Below are 15,200 nucleotides of genomic sequence, written 5' to 3' on the forward strand. Positions count from 1 at the left end.
TGACAAAATGGAAGTCAATTTTATCTTATTTCAAAATATTTATTTAGAACGTTTCCACACTATTAGGTAATTTGTAAATAACATTCTTAGCTAGTTTTATAAATTCCATTGTCTGGAAGAAAAGAATGATTTTCAACTTTTATATAAACATTTTAATTTGAATTGTCAATTTTAAAATACCTGTGGTGAATCAGGTTGAGAAAAAATTATTGGTTTTCCATTATCAGAGTCTTTGCATATATTTACATCCAATGGAATATCACCTATGAAAATGTTGACAGATTACTTAAGTTTTTTCCTTATTTCAAAATCACACCATGCTTTTGCTTTCAATTTCAATCCGGCGCCTTTCATTTTCTTACTTCAATGAATGACGTCACAGGTACACCATGGGTACGTTAAGTAACTAGAAAACATATAATCAACGTTGAATGAAAAATAAATCAACGCTACAGCGTTGATAATCGTTATGTTATCAGTTGTTGAATGGGACGCTCCAGTGTTGAGATTTGTGATGCATAAATTTTCTATTGTGCTAACATTTTTATTGATTAGATGCTTTGTGATGACCAAACTTAATTGAAAATCAAGCTCAACATTCTTTTAACGCAACTGTTAAAAATTGTGACGTCAATAACGGAACACAAGAATCGTTCAACACTGACTACGTTGACTAGTTACTGAACATAACCCTGGCCCCCTGTAACAAAATTAAAAGTAATTCAAAAACATGGCGGCCCGATCACCAAAATGTCTAGAGTATTTTGTTAAATGAAGAAATTAACCTATTATGTCAACATTGATATCATTGGCAAGTTTCTCAGCTCCATTTTGACCAAATATATAAGTAGATTCATTGCATTTAGGACATATAAAGACACTCATATTTTGTACAACACCCAAAACAGGCACATTAACTTTACGAAACATCTCGGCTCCTCTCCTCGCATCAGTCAACGCAATATCTTGAGGAGTCGTAACTATTACAGCACCTGAAACAAAGGTATTATAAAAATTATATGATATTTAAACGGCAACGCAAGTCGTGATTCAAGGAGATGAATGTATCATGCGCCTCTGATGGGAAACGGAAACGCTGGGGGAGACAGAGAGCAAGAGAACGCCTGGATTTAAGGTAGAGGAGAATGAAAGGGAGATTGGCTCATGCGCAGATACAGATTTTATCTATAAGATACGATTCCCACCTGCATCATGACTTGCGTTGCCCTTTAAGAATATTTAAATCATACCTGAAACTGGAATATTTTGAGTTATAGATAGCTGTGTGTCACCAGTTCCAGGTGGCATATCGATGATTAAATAATCTATATTGCCCCAAGCTACCTGAGAAAATCATGTTAAAAAAATAAATTTAATTAAATAATTAAGTTTCATAAGCCTAGTTTATAGTACCTGTCGCAAAAGCTTATCCAATGCTGACATAATCATTAAACCCCTCCAAACTATAGCAGATTTTTCATCTACTAAAAATCCCATCGACATACTGAAATTTAGGAAGATATCAACATTTTCTTTCCCCCAAACTTTGAAATACTATACCATTTAATTCCATAGTTTATTAATGGTTTCATTAGATTTTCTATAAAGTAATAATTAGTTAATTTCAATATTTCTAACAGTGGCAGATTAGGTTCCTTTGAGGTGCAATTTTGATATAATGCCCTTTAAGTAAAGGTGATTTTATCTTTTTTAATGTAATTTTTGAGGTACATTCTCTTGGGTAATCCGCCACTGATGCGTAACATTTAAATCAGTCTATTTATACGTTTTGTTAATTCTGGTGCACCACTTAAATTCATCATTTTGGGTATAGAAGGTCCATAAATATCAGCATCTAAAATACCAATGGACTTATCCTAAATTTAGATAAAATTATGTACTTTAGCTTTTTAATTCATCCCAAGTTATTTTAACTTACTTTATATAAAATACTTAAAGCCGCTGCGAGATTAACTGCAGTGGTAGATTTTCCAACTCCACCTTTACCAGAAGCAACAACTATGGTTTGCTTGACACCAGCAATAGGAAATTTCTTGGGTAGGCCCCTTAGGACTGAGGGTTTTGCTTTAGGTTCGCCTATACCCTGGTGCAATAACAAAGGCTTCAACTTTATTCTACGTTATTTCAAACAGTTTGGATAAATAATTAGTCAAAAAAATTACCAAAGGATCATCGTGCGTAGATAAATATTTTATATTCTTCAAATTCAATTCAATAGTTACTCTGAAATATTTCAATTGGTGTGATACCGAAAACAGTACTGACCGTAAGGGTGAAGCCATTTTTAAACCACGTGTGTTTGTTTACAAAATTTCGTATGCGAAGTGAGGATACAAACTTTTGATTGGTCACGCCTACTCTGGAAGGAAAATAAAGACCAATCGTGTGGTTTGTCTACATTTTATAACTTAAGCAGACGATAATTTAAACTTTTCGATTTCTTATGGCGTCAAAGATACCAGGCCGTGTAAAGTTTTCCTTTTCCAGAATTTTCATACGTGTTCAAGTGTTGTAGATTTGGTAAAAAGTAATGTGAATAATTTTTATAAATATTTTTAGAAACTCAAATCTCTGTTGTTACTGGCCTCCGGTGGTTCTGTGGCATTCTCTGGGATATGTCTTTACAGGGGAGATGAATTATTTTACAAAGATATACTCATACCTACTCTACAAAAATTTGTTGAACCTGAAGATGCTCACAAGATTAGTTTAAATTTAGCTAAATGGGGTATATTACCAAAGAACAACAGACAAGAATACCCACTTTTGGTAATAAATTGATTAGTGTAGTTCCTCATGGGCACTACGCTCTCAGTAACCTGCAAATTTGTTTAGAAAAATGTTGTGTGGAATTTGCAATTCAAAAATCCAGTTGGCCTAGCAGGTGGTTTTGATAAAGATGCGGAGGCAGTGAGCAAGCTGTTCAGTATTGGGTTTGGTTTTATAGAGGTAGGGTCTGTAACTCCAAAGGAACAACCAGGAAATGAAAAACCAAGAATATTCCGTTTAATTGAGGATAAAGGAATCATTAATAGGTAAAATTTTACTTCTGAAGTTGTAATAATTTTATTACAGAAATATTAAATTTCCAGGTGTGGGTTTAATAGTAGAGGCCATGAATACGCTTTACAGCAACTCGAGTCCTTAAAAACTAATGAACTAGGTGGAATTTTGGGCATAAGTTTGGGTAAAAACAAGACAAGTGAGGATGCAGCTGCCGATTATATTGAAGGTGTCAAGAAATTTGGACCGATGGCAGACTATTTAGTAGTGAATATATCAAGTCCAAATACTCCAAATTTGAGAGATTTGCAAGAGCAGAAAAATGTGGAAAAACTTCTTGACAAAGTAAAAATGAAAAAAAAACTACAGGGCCACAAAATAAGCTTTTTTGATTAATCTCGCAGGTTTTGGAAGCCAGAAATTCTTTAACCTGTAAAAGACCAGTATTACTCGTTAAAATTTCTCCTGATTTATCTGAAGAATGGAAAAAGGGAATTGCTAAAGTGGTCACTAAAAAAAAGGTACACCTTGGCTCATTTGTAGACTAAGCCTTTGAACATTTGCTATTAGGCTTATCAGGAATCCATAACGCTACTTGGAATGAGTATCTCCCCATATCCCCTGTGGTATTTTGTGGCGGAACATTGTGGGAGGAGCTAAAAACGCTTATACCGCCTTAAATGACGTCAAATTCAGTGACAAACAAAGGCTTATAAGCTCCGCCTACTATGTTCCGCCACAACGGCGGGGAATCGAAGCCGTTATTCATTCCAAGTAGCGTTATGGATTCCTGGGCTTATACATAGCCTAAGCCTAAAGAGAGTGCTTTAGATCTGATGTATTTCTACTCAATTTGGATCAAGATTGATGGTTTAATTGTGACCAATACCACAGTACAACGTCCAAATGACTTAGAAAGTCCTCATAAAATGGAAGAAGGTGGTCTCAGTGGCTTGCCTTTGAGGGATTTATCAACTAATACCATTAGAGAAATGTATAAATTAACGGAAGGTGAGATTTCGATTTTAGTTTTATCAATATAATTTTGTAGTTAGCAAACGTTGAGTTCCTTATGGTTTTATAAGGACTCTTGATTTTCCCCCTTTGATTGAAACCGCTGCTCAGCACTGGCATTGGTAGATAGAGAGAACTAATACCAATAGAATGACGCTTGAATTAAAGTTACATCAAGTGCCGTTGAAGAGAATTCGTCGATTCCCGGGGACCTATACGCCGTAATTTCTAATCGGGGGGTGAAATATCCCCCTTTGATTAAAAACCGAGGCTCAGCACTGGCATAGGTAGATAGACAGAACTAATACCAATAGAATTACGCCTGAATTAAAGTTACATCGAGTGCCATTGAAGAGAATTCGTCGATTCCCGGGGACCTATACGCCGTAATTTCCAATCGGGGGGCGAAATATCCCCCTTTGATTAAAACCGCGGCTCAGCACTGGCATAGGTAGATAGACAGAACTAATACCAATAGAATGACGCCTGAATTACAGTTACATCGAGTGCCGTTGAAGAGAATTCGTCGATTCCCGGGGACCTATACGCCGTAATTTCCAATCGGGGGGCGAGATATCCCCCTTGGATTAAAACCGCGGCTCAGCACTGGCATAGGTAGATAGACAGAACTAATACCAATAGAATGACGCCTGAATTAAAGTTACATCGAGTGCCGTTGAAGAGAATTCGTCGATTCCCGGGGACCTATACGCCGTAATTTCCAATCGGGGGGCGAGATATCCCCCTTGGATTAAAACCGCGGCTCAGCACTGGCATAGGTAGATAGACAGAACTAATACCAATAGAATGACGCCTGAATTAAAGTTACATCGAGTGCCGTTGAAGAGAATTCGTCGATTCCCGGGGACCTATACGCCGTAATTTCCAATCGGGGGGCGAGATATCCCCCTTGGATTAAAACCGCGGCTCAGCACTGGCATAGGTAGATAGACAGAACTAATACCAATAGAATGACGCCTGAATTAAAGTTACATCGAGTGCCGTTGAAGAGAATTCGTCGATTCCCGGGGACCTATACGCCGTAATTTCCAATCGGGGGGCGAGATATCCCCCTTGGATTAAAACCGCGGCTCAGCACTGGCATAGGTAGATAGACAGAACTAATACCAATAGAATGACGCCTGAATTAAAGTTACATCGAGTGCCGTTGAAGAGAATTCGTCGATTCCCGGGGACCTATACGCCGTAATTTCCAATCGGGGGGCGAGATATCCCCCTTGGATTAAAACCGCGGCTCAGCACTGGCATAGGTAGATAGACAGAACTAATACCAATAGAATGACGCCTGAATTAAAGTTACATCGAGTGCCGTTGAAGAGAATTCGTCGATTCCCGGGGACCTATACGCCGTAATTTCCAATCGGGGGGCGAGATATCCCCCTTGGATTAAAACCGCGGCTCAGCACTGGCATAGGTAGATAGACAGAACTAATACCAATAGAATGACGCCTGAATTAAAGTTACATCGAGTGCCGTTGAAGAGAATTCGTCGATTCCCGGGGACCTATACGCCGTAATTTCCAATCGGGGGGCGAGATATCCCCCTTGGATTAAAACCGCGGCTCAGCACTGGCATAGGTAGATAGACAGAACTAATACCAATAGAATGACGCCTGAATTAAAGTTACATCGAGTGCCGTTGAAGAGAATTCGTCGATTCCCGGGGACCTATACGCCGTAATTTCTAATCGGGGGGCGAAATATCCCCCTTTGATTAAAAACCGCGGCTCAACACTGAATTAAATTTTAGAAAAGATACTAATAATTGGATTTAATTAATTTTTAGGTAAAATACCCATTATTGGAGTGGGTGGAATTTTTAATGGTAAAGATGCTTATGATAAAATTAAAGCCGGAGCTTCGTTGGTCCAAATTTATACAGCTTTAACTTACGAGGGACCTCCAGTTGTACAAAAAATTAAACGGGAGTTAAATGACTTAATCAAGTAAGTGTTAATGTTAATTAAGCCAATTATTTATTAATTCGTATAATTATATTTAGGGCGGATAATTATTCCTCAATATCGGAAGCTATTGGGTCTGATCAGAAACTGAAAAAATAAAATTATTATTTTGTATCACGTTTTGTGCTTTTACAAATTTTGATTTGGCTTTACCAACTTGTTTGCATAAAGTGTATAATAACTTTTTTTTAAAAACTTTTAGTGGCTGTCAGGCTTATGTTTACTATAGACGAAAATTATTCCTTTACCAATTTTACACCAACTACACTACACTGTAGAATTTTGGTGTATTTAGGTGGTTACTTTTCACCTGTCCTGGAACCAACCTTTAACCCTATGACGTCATTTAATCCGATGAAGATATTTCGAATCGTGGTAATGGCTGCCTGTAAATTCTGAATAAGCAGACGATTTTATCAGTGTAACGTCTGTACCCCCGCTTTTGAGGAGTAAAACGTGTAGCCCCAACCTCCGACCTTGACGAATAGTTCGCGGTGTAAAGTCATTCTCTCCACCAGAACAAACGAATACTGTATACGGCTTACGCTTTTTGTTCCAGAACAGCCGAAAAGTATTCACCTACAAATACTGTCATACTACTCTATACAAACGCCAATGGCTCCCCGTATTCGTAGCGCTTTTACGATGGGGGAAAAGAGAGCTCTTTCTCGTTCGAGTTTCCAAGGGCTGTAGCTAATGAAAAATGTATTTACAACATCAACTTATGTCGCTATCTTGGCCAATTCTTCGTATATAATTTGACTAAAGCCCCGGATTAATTTTATCAATGAAGAAATGTCCGCGGAAAAAACGCGCCGAAACGATTTATCGAATTATAGTAATAAAAAGATCCATTCTGCGAGATTAATCTTTCCCAAATGGGTAGATAATTAGACCCCATTTTGCTTTGCAAAAGTTACCAGATTACGCGTTTTACTCAATTTGTTCAGTTCTTATTTGTCGGAGGAAGACTGATAAAATTTACCTTGAGAGGCACAAACACACTTCGATCTTAATTTAAACGTTCAATGAGATACTCCACTTTCGAGTACTTTGAAACAAGTCGGCTTTGGCGGTATCAGATCGGTTTCTCAGCACTCAGCTACAATCGTTTGTTCGTATTGTAGTTTTTATCTGCGCCATACGACTATACTCGATTATATAGTATTCCTACAACTTTATCGCTCTGATTTATTCATTTAAAGAGACAATAGGGTTAAAAGGTGGGTCCCGATAAGGCTTGGCAATCGGAACGGGAAGCGAGAACCCAGAAACCGCGCGACTTTCCACAATTGTAACCGAATTGACGCCAAGCATGTTGCTTTCGCACCATTTCAAGAAAGTATGGATGTGTCGACGGCCCATTTTGGCCATCCTGATACCTTTAATGTTGCTTCCATGGCCGTTGTTGGTCGATACGCCGGTAGGTATTCAAAATGTATGTATTTTAGATGAATTATTTTTAACTTTCAACTGTAGGAAACAGCGTGCGCGTACGTGGTTCTGGTAATGTCTTGTTTCTGGCTGTTGGAAGTAGTACCATTAGCTGTCACGGCGTTGCTACCCATTTTCATGTTCCCCATAATGGGGGTGATGGAAACCAAGAAGGTTTGCAACGAGTACATGAAGGTACGCTCGATTAAGCGTCCTTTGAATGTTCGTTTTGACAATTGCGATTCTTACGTACTTAGGAGACTCTCGTCATATTTTTGGGTAGTCTTATGGCTGCAACGGCCGTTGAACATTGTAACCTTCACCAACGAATCGCTCTCCGAGTATTACGTATCGTTGGTTCATCCCCGCGATGGTTACTTTTGGGTTTCATGATCACAACTACCATTTTGTCCATGTGGATTAGCAACTCAGCGACTTGCGCGTTGATGGTACCCATTGTGGACGCGGTGTTGCTTCAACTGACGGCGTCAGTCGAAAGAAGAGAAACGATATGTAATAATCCTTCTTGGTAATGGGGATCTAAGAAGAAACTTTCGCCGCTAGTGGCGTAACTGAGTTAAAGGTCCTCTAAGCAGATGGCGCATATTTTTCTTTTTAAAAATACGCGTTGTCAAGAGTACTTATGGAAAAATACTTGGTCTCATGACTACCAATAGATGACCTCTAGCTCGGCCAAAGCTCCTTATATCACCATGGGCCATTGAATGGATGGTAATTTGGTATGAAATTCTGTTAGCGTCTCTCAAAACTTCGGACTTCAGTAAGCGTAAAGACTCGGGCATCTTCAGGAGACATTCTATGCCTACACCTTTGTCGACCAGAGGTTCTATCAGTCACAGATCGAGGTTAATATAGATCGGTAATGTAGGTACGTCTGACTGTTAACTTGAAAATGGGTTTGTTCATCAATTAGTATGGTCAATCCGGACGAAGAAACAGAGTCGTACAACATCTTGAGGAAGGCATTATTTCTCGGTGTAAGCTTAAAAATTGTGTTCAGCAAGTAGACATTGTAATATTCGGAAATTTCTTTTAGGTGTGCTACGCAGCCAATGTCGGTGGGACAGGTAAAGTTCTTTTCGTTTGAATTTCCTTTAATATAGTGTAAGTTTGTGCGCTTGTATCATCCAGGTACATTGACTGGGACTACACCGAATTTGATTCTAAAAGGACAAATTGAAAGGTAAATTCGCCGTTCTATTTGGATTGAAACCCTAAAGGTTACACGTAATACCGTTACAGCCATTATGAAAATTACCACGGTGTCTCTTTTGCTACATGGATGATGTTCAACTTTCCAGGGGCCATATTGTGCATGCTAGCGGCTTGGATTTTCTTGCAGCTTATTTACCTTCGCAAATGGTAATGACCCTAACATTTTATAACAGTGATTGAATTCTAAACACACCAGTAATCGAAACTGTTCACCAGGCATAGCGACAAAGATAAGGAAGAAGCTTGTAATGAACTTATCGAAGAGAAATACATATCCTTGGGGAAAATGAGGTGAGAGCTGGACTATTTGCTACAAAATACTATAAACCACATTCACGAATGCTTTAGCTTCCACGAAATCGCCGTTCTTTCTTTATTCGTGCTCATGGTTCTGCTGTTCTTTCTTCGTGAACCCGAATTCATTCCAGGCTGGGGAAGTCTGTTCAAGCCCACGTGAGTATTTTGGTTTACTAGTTATTGCTGTTTTTTTTCGAATCCCTATCGAACGTTATTATAAATACAGATATATGCAAGATGCGGCGAGCATTATTTTTATTGTGGTGCTTATGTTCATCATACCAGCCGATCCCACCAACTTTTCAACAAGTCCAGCTTTGCTGGAATGGAGTGTTGTCCACGAGAAAGTTGGTTGGGGTCTGGCTTTGCTTCTTGGCGGTGGATTCGCCATTGCCGAGGCTTCTAAGGAATCTGGGTTATCCAAGTGGCTCGCCGAATCTCTATCAGGTGTCAACTTTGGTTCTACCCTTGGTCTGCAATTAGTTGTCTGTTTTATCGCCTTAGTTCTGACGGAAGTAACGAGTAACACGGCTACCTCGACAATTTTGCTTCCCGTTATTGGCCAAATGGTAAATAAGTGATCATTCTAGTAAAACTGTAGCTTTTTTTACATTTGACGGGTACCTTATAGGCTGACTTGAAGGGCATACACCCAGTAACCATCATGATGCCAGTTTGCATTTGCTGCTCTTACGCGTTTATGTTACCTATTGCCACTGGTCCAAATGCCATCACGTTTGACGCCGCCAAGTTCAGGCCAATAGACATGGTTGGTACAAATAGGGAACATGGTGGACGCCAACCACCGTATCCCCGATTTACAATAATTATAAAATAATAATAACATGTGATTGTTTTATAGGCTATTCCTGGAGTAGTGATGAAATTCATTTGCCTAGCAATTATAATTCTGATGATAAATACATTGGGCTATCCCATTTTCGATTTAAATCTGCCTATCGTTCCAATTTCGCGAAATAGTTCGTCGATAGATCTATCTAACAGCACAATCTTTTAGGTCAAATCTTTCATATTGATTTGACTATCATTCTCATTATGCAAGTCTAATGTACAAGATGTCCGCAAGATTAATGTTCGACAGTTAGCGAAAGTAGATTTGTAAAATCATGGTACAATACTGTGGTTTTTTGTTAGAAATATAAATCTACAGATGTAATTATTTTTATTTTACTGTTTTAAAGTAAAAAATATAAACCAGTTTATTGTAATTCTAAGGTTACATTATTTTTTCTATAAAGAAAATTGTGTTTTGAATTTGCCGCATTTTTTCTTATTAATAATATTAACACTAGATGGCTGCATCTTCGCAGCCGGCAACTTATTTCAAGTAATCAAGTTTATTTTGCATTACATTTGAAGGAAAAGGTCCGTAAGTTTATTAAACCTTAATCTGTCCAAATTGAAATATTTGCGGCTTTGTAGATAACCTCACTAAATAAATAATGAAAAAGCCCTTTACTGTAGTATCAAACTTTGGATGAACAATAATTCAAAAACCAACGTACTTTTGGTAAAGCTGTGGCAGATGGTGATATAATGTACCGTTGCCTACGTTACTAATATCGTAAATAAGTTAAAATAACGGCCTCGCGTACCCTAAAGAAGAAGCGCCCCTTAAAAAATTCAGGGAAAAATTGGTACTCATGATGATAAGAAGGGGGGTCGAAAAAAAAACTGGTAATGTAATTTGGTTAACTTCTTTCATAGGTTATTAAACCATGGGTAAAGCGTCAATCTCTGTAAATTTTTCGAAGGGCTTTATTACATCGGATCCTCGAAGCCACCCTGTGTTAATTGTCGGCCAAGTTCAAAATTTAAATAAGGCTGGTTATAATGGAGTTAAATCCAAACTTCAGCCCATAGTTTCGAAAGAGGTATGTACATTTTCTCTGATTTATTTCAATATTTATTGAATTTGTTTCTATTATAATTTGTAATGATTCAAAATATTATAAGGTTTATAAGGAAGCTTTAGAAGGACTTCAGAATTCTCAAGTAGATTTTTGTTCTAAAGACAAGAAAGATTCTTGTTCGTTGTATTTAAATTTGGCTACAGTGGCAGCTTTACCCAATCAATGTTCTCGGCATAACAGTCCATCTCGGGGGCATTCATTGACAAAATTAGTTTCCAAAAGGAGTACTGGTGACGCTGATGAATTTATAGTGGTACACACCTTTTTTGCGTGAAACCAGTTAAAATAGTCTCGAGGAAATATGTAATATCGCTCTTTGATTTCCCATAGATTGTGTGTGAAAAATCTGAAGTTTATGCTTCAGCTTGTGCAGTAACTCGAGCTTTCCCTCTTTATTCCCGCAAATCAGGGGCCCATAGCTCAACTCACAATGTCGTTGTGGAGTTTGTTTTAGTTGGAGAAATTAAAGAAGCTTTAACCGACTCCGAAGTTGATTGCTTGACTGCAGCTTCCCGTGGAATTCAGTTAGCCGCTCGAATTGTAGATTCTCCATGTAATGAAATGCATACTGATATTTTCCTTCAAGTTAGTAGACTTATTTTTTTTAATAACTCTTAGAAACCAAATAATAATGTTATTTTCTCTATAGGAAATTCGGAATGTTGGCAATGCTTTGGGTATTACTCCAACTATAATTCAAGGAGAGGAATTGAAGGAAAAAGGACTAATAGGAATTTATTCGGTTGGGCAAGCAGCCATTCACGCTCCCGCATTGGCTGTTTTAAGCCACACTCCCGCAGGCGCTAATGAGACTATAGCTTGGGTTGGAAAAGGAATTGTTTATGATACTGGTGGACTTTCCATCAAAACAAAAGTATATAAACACCTAGGAGCAACAAACACAACACCCCACACAAGGAGAACGCAACCTGTCAAAAGTCGTGGATTTTCTTGTGTACGTTTTTCATTGGCTAGACGCTTTAGCGCCTGCTGCCGTCGGAAGGTGAAAATTCGGAAATTGTCTTCCCCCCGCCTTTAAAACGTTCATCGTAAAAGCTCGTGACGCTCGTCCAATGAAATTCGTACACAACCCTTCGTTAGCGTGGTTAAATGCTAGCTGCGTTCTCCTTGTGTTTGTTGCTCCTAGATAAACACAAATGACACAAGATTCTTAAAATGTAGAAAACCGATTATTAATAACTTTTCTACGTGATAGACTGGAATGCCTGGTATGAAACGAGACTGTGGAGGAGCTGCAGCTTGTCTTGGAGGTTTCTATGCTGCAGTTAAAATGGTAACAACAACAGTTTAATGTTATAAGCATTTTTCATTTATCAAGCAACGTTAGTAAGGACTTAAACTACAAAAGCCAATATGGTTTAATTTGTTAATTGGGGTAATTTTTGATGAAAGTGCGGTCTTCAATACCTTATTATTGAATTTCATTAAAAAATAGTAATGGTTTTTTTTAGCTCTAAATCACTTGAGCTGACTTGGTTTAACATTAAACAGGGTTGCCACACGTCAGGGAGAAAGTCAGGGAATTTAAAAATAGGCCTAAAAAGTCAGGGAATTCAATTCTATCTTGACACTTTTTGAAGGTAATTTTACTCTATATCTATGACAAATTCTATGATTATTATTTAGTTCCTTTAAAGTTTTGCTAATTTTTTTAACGTTGCAATAATACTTTTTTACTGAAATGTATGTTGATTTCAATTTATAAACTTCTGATAAAAGTAAAATATAAAGCTAAAAATTGTCTAATTTTGGTTTTAAAAATTCAGGGAAAATCTCTTAAAATGGTCAGGGGATAGTCATCAAATTTGAATCTGAAATTATTGTGGCAACCCTGTTAAACTAAATTCTAGTCATTAATAAAAATATTTTTATTTTGTATAGGGTTTCAAACAAAACCTGCATGCTGTGTTCTGTTTAGCAGAAAATGCAGTTGGTCCCAAAGCGACTAGACCTGATGATATTATAACCTTATATTCTGGGAGGTAAGAATGAATAATCTCTTGTACAGTGTTTGAGATGTTATTCATAAAACCTTTATTTAGATCTGTGGAAGTGAATAATACCGATGCCGAAGGACGCCTCGTTTTAAGTGACGGTGTTGTTTATGCTGAGAGGAATTTGCAAGCCGAAATTATTTTGGATATGGCTACTTTGACGTCGGCTCAGGGTGTGGCTACTGGTAAATACCACAGTGCTGTCATCACAAATAACGAAGATTGGGAGGAAGCTATAGTTCATGCTGGGAAAATGACAGGTGACCTTGTTCACCCTCTTCCATATTGCCCAGAGTTGCATTTCTGCGAGTTCACCAGCGCTGTTGCGGATATGAAAAATTCTGTTGCTGTAATTATAGTTCTTAAAATTTAGTTAATTAGAAACTCAACATTTTGTTATAGTTACAATGTTTACTGAAAACAGGATCGTAGTAATGCCCTGTCTTCGTGTGCTGCATTGTTCATTGGAGCTCACTTGGGCTTTGAATTTCCTGGAGTTTGGGTTCATGTTGATATGGCTGGCCCTGTTCATAATGTAAGCCTTGTTTTGTACTGAAAATTTAATCACGTTTACAGTAAATTTTGCATTTTTTTAGGGTGAGCGATCAACTGGTTATGGAGTAGCGTTATTAACTGCTCTTTTTGGCTATGCTTCAAATGAATTGTTACTGCAAAATCTGTCACCATTTTCGCAGATTAGTAATAATAAGAAAATGCGACTAGCTTAACAAGTTCTGTTTTCACTTTTATACAAGATATATATTGTACAGAAATACAATTAAAATGTGTTTAAAAGTGTTAGTTTTAAGTTTTGACAAATTTTAGGATGTATATAGCTGCAACTACTGTTAGGGAGTGTGTGCACTCGTTTTAATCGAGGTAGAGTTTGAGTACTCGCCTCCAAACTTGATAAGCCTAGCTGCGAAACTAGTCGAGCTTTCGAGTTCAAAGTTTGCCAAACCCGGTAAAAACTTGTTAGGTAATTTTTTAGTTTTTATCGCGTATTAATGTTATCGAGTTTAAATAACATCACAATTCTCAACCAATTGTCAATTGAAGAATATGACAGTAATTTTTTCTGCCCATGCTATGTGACGTATATTTCAGGTGTAGCTTTTAAACAGCAGCATGAAAGATTTGATTTTAGTTTAAGAAAACTTAAGCATGTGCGAGTACCCGATTTTAATCGAGTACTCGATCGAGTATCGAGTCGGGTACTCGACTCGATACCCGAAAATCGTTATTAAAAAAACCCGAAAAAGTTTCGGGTCTAAACTCAAAGCATAGGCTTAGATTTTCGGGTACCCGATAGGCCAATTTTTGCAAAGGCCCTACCCGCGAGTTTTCGGCGGGATATTCGAAAAAAAAACCCGTTAGTTTTATGGATTTTTTCCCAAAAAAAAAACATCTTTTTGGCTTGGCCTTAAACCCTCTAATTGGTCGAAGAGTCAGAATAAATTCTTAGGTTCTTCCTAATTGGATATTGTTTTAAAAGCAAGTAAAGGTACAAAATGAAACTGAAATTGCAAGCCTAACCATAACTTAAAGTTCCCTCACCTCCCATTACTTTTTGGTAGCTTGTTAATCACTAGTCACGAACCTTTTGTAGGTGGTTTAATTTTAGTTTGGAAAGTTAGGCTCAGTAGTGTAGTATATTTAAAAGCTTTAAATATGACTCAGTGTTAGTTTTGAAAGTTAACTTTGTTTTTTCCTAATAAAATTTAGAACTGAATACTCGAACCATAATTTTTAGCTAAGCATAATTATTCGAGTACTCGAAGTTACTCAAGTACCCGAGGTTACTCGAGTACTCGAAACCCCCTTTTTTAATCTAAGCCTAAATACTCGAAAACCCGATAAAATTTAGATACTCGACTCGATACTCGAAAAGCAAAATTTTTAATACCCGATACTCGACCCGAAAACCCAAAATAAATATTCGCACATGCTTAAGAAAACTACAAAGGCTTTTTAGACATTAACTGTCAATCCATCAAAACCTACAAAATAAAAATTTAAGGGAATAAAATTCTCAAGAAAGTTAAGGTTATGTAATTAAGAGAACTAATAATATTTTTCAAGTTCATTTAATTAGAAAATATTTAAAACAATTTTAAGACTTGTTACTAACTTTCTAGGTTTTTCAGGTTCAAACTCGGTGCGAAAAAAACGTGACTCGTACACCCCTAACTACTGTCAATTTTCCTTATGAAAGCCAACACAAAGGTAGATAATGATAGTGGGTTTTATTAAAATTAACA

General features: G+C 37.4%; 4 protein-coding genes across 6 annotated transcripts; 3 read left to right on the forward strand and 1 right to left on the reverse strand.

The window, feature by feature from the left end:
* Nucleotides 1-18: 18 nt before the first annotated feature.
* Nucleotides 19-2,399, reverse strand: Nubpl (NUBP iron-sulfur cluster assembly factor, mitochondrial). The gene is made up of 9 exons (XM_090174407.1): nucleotides 2,184-2,399; nucleotides 1,940-2,104; nucleotides 1,787-1,877; nucleotides 1,561-1,600; nucleotides 1,414-1,504; nucleotides 1,251-1,344; nucleotides 786-992; nucleotides 181-263; nucleotides 19-112 (listed from the first exon to the last, which is right to left on the reverse strand). Exons 1-9 carry the CDS (start codon nucleotides 2,301-2,303, stop codon nucleotides 44-46), a joined length of 960 nt encoding a protein of 319 aa, XP_090030533.1. The 5' UTR covers nucleotides 2,304-2,399; the 3' UTR covers nucleotides 19-43.
* Dhod (dihydroorotate dehydrogenase 2) lies at nucleotides 2,380-6,137 on the forward strand. Its single transcript, XM_090174406.1, has 8 exons — nucleotides 2,380-2,488; nucleotides 2,581-2,790; nucleotides 2,857-3,056; nucleotides 3,114-3,369; nucleotides 3,429-3,545; nucleotides 3,888-4,035; nucleotides 5,846-6,005; nucleotides 6,062-6,137. Exons 1-8 carry the CDS (start codon nucleotides 2,465-2,467, stop codon nucleotides 6,120-6,122), a joined length of 1,176 nt encoding a protein of 391 aa, XP_090030532.1. The 5' UTR covers nucleotides 2,380-2,464; the 3' UTR covers nucleotides 6,123-6,137.
* Nucleotides 6,138-7,291: 1,154 nt separating this feature from the next.
* Nucleotides 7,292-10,204, forward strand: LOC149943916 (solute carrier family 13 member 2-like). Its single transcript, XM_090174657.1, has 13 exons — nucleotides 7,292-7,446; nucleotides 7,503-7,652; nucleotides 7,715-7,970; nucleotides 8,215-8,323; nucleotides 8,392-8,455; nucleotides 8,515-8,545; nucleotides 8,610-8,661; nucleotides 8,721-8,840; nucleotides 8,910-8,984; nucleotides 9,042-9,146; nucleotides 9,217-9,559; nucleotides 9,622-9,759; nucleotides 9,853-10,204. Exons 1-13 carry the CDS (start codon nucleotides 7,339-7,341, stop codon nucleotides 10,006-10,008), a joined length of 1,707 nt encoding a protein of 568 aa, XP_090030783.1. The 5' UTR covers nucleotides 7,292-7,338; the 3' UTR covers nucleotides 10,009-10,204.
* Nucleotides 10,205-10,330: 126 nt separating this feature from the next.
* Nucleotides 10,331-13,760, forward strand: LOC149943917 (putative aminopeptidase NPEPL1). Of its 3 annotated transcripts, none has more exons than XM_090174659.1 (10): nucleotides 10,331-10,380; nucleotides 10,719-10,885; nucleotides 10,968-11,177; nucleotides 11,255-11,509; nucleotides 11,574-11,798; nucleotides 12,141-12,218; nucleotides 12,827-12,927; nucleotides 12,988-13,288; nucleotides 13,364-13,474; nucleotides 13,536-13,760. In XM_090174659.1, exons 2-10 carry the CDS (start codon nucleotides 10,730-10,732, stop codon nucleotides 13,665-13,667), a joined length of 1,569 nt encoding a protein of 522 aa, XP_090030785.1. In that variant the 5' UTR covers nucleotides 10,331-10,380; nucleotides 10,719-10,729; the 3' UTR covers nucleotides 13,668-13,760. The 3 variants fall into 3 exon arrangements, with proteins under 3 accessions (XP_090030785.1, XP_090030787.1, XP_090030784.1); XM_090174661.1 differs by having other exon boundaries at nucleotides 10,342-10,376; XM_090174658.1 differs by lacking the exon at nucleotides 10,331-10,380 and adding an exon at nucleotides 10,462-10,648.
* The last annotated feature ends 1,440 nt before the right edge of the window (nucleotides 13,761-15,200 follow it).

This window comes from Leiobunum rupestre, chromosome 5 (genome assembly GCF_980474605.1).
Source record: "Leiobunum rupestre chromosome 5, qqLeiRupe1.1.hap1, whole genome shotgun sequence".
NCBI classification, from domain to species: domain Eukaryota; kingdom Metazoa; phylum Arthropoda; class Arachnida; order Opiliones; family Sclerosomatidae; genus Leiobunum; species Leiobunum rupestre.

Bases quoted from the DNA above. Each gene is read 5' to 3' on its own strand.
- Nubpl (XM_090174407.1), bottom strand. From the start codon at position 2,303: ATGGCTTCACCCTTACGGTCAGTACTGTTTTCGGTATCACACCAATTG. The intron at 1,601-1,786 runs GTATAAATAGAC...ATTACTTTATAG, and splicing joins TGCACCAGAATTAACAAAAC to AAAATCTAATGAAACCATTA. The intron at 993-1,250 runs GTATGATTTAAA...CCTTTGTTTCAG, and splicing joins TCAAAATATTCCAGTTTCAG to GTGCTGTAATAGTTACGACT.
- Dhod (XM_090174406.1), top strand. From the start codon at position 2,465: ATGGCGTCAAAGATACCAGGCCGT. The intron at 3,546-3,887 runs GTACACCTTGGC...ATTTGGATCAAG, and splicing joins AAGTGGTCACTAAAAAAAAG to ATTGATGGTTTAATTGTGAC. The intron at 6,006-6,061 runs GTAAGTGTTAAT...AATTATATTTAG, and splicing joins GAGTTAAATGACTTAATCAA to GGCGGATAATTATTCCTCAA.
- LOC149943916 (XM_090174657.1), top strand. From the start codon at position 7,339: ATGTTGCTTTCGCACCATTTCAAGAAAGTATGGATGTGTCGACGGCCC. The intron at 7,653-7,714 runs GTACGCTCGATT...TTACGTACTTAG, and splicing joins TTTGCAACGAGTACATGAAG to GAGACTCTCGTCATATTTTT. The intron at 9,760-9,852 runs GTTGGTACAAAT...ATTGTTTTATAG, and splicing joins AGTTCAGGCCAATAGACATG to GCTATTCCTGGAGTAGTGAT.
- LOC149943917 (XM_090174659.1), top strand. From the start codon at position 10,730: ATGGGTAAAGCGTCAATCTCTGTAAATTTTTCGAAGGGCTTTATTACA. The intron at 10,886-10,967 runs GTATGTACATTT...AAATATTATAAG, and splicing joins AGCCCATAGTTTCGAAAGAG to GTTTATAAGGAAGCTTTAGA. The intron at 11,178-11,254 runs GTACACACCTTT...GATTTCCCATAG, and splicing joins ACGCTGATGAATTTATAGTG to ATTGTGTGTGAAAAATCTGA.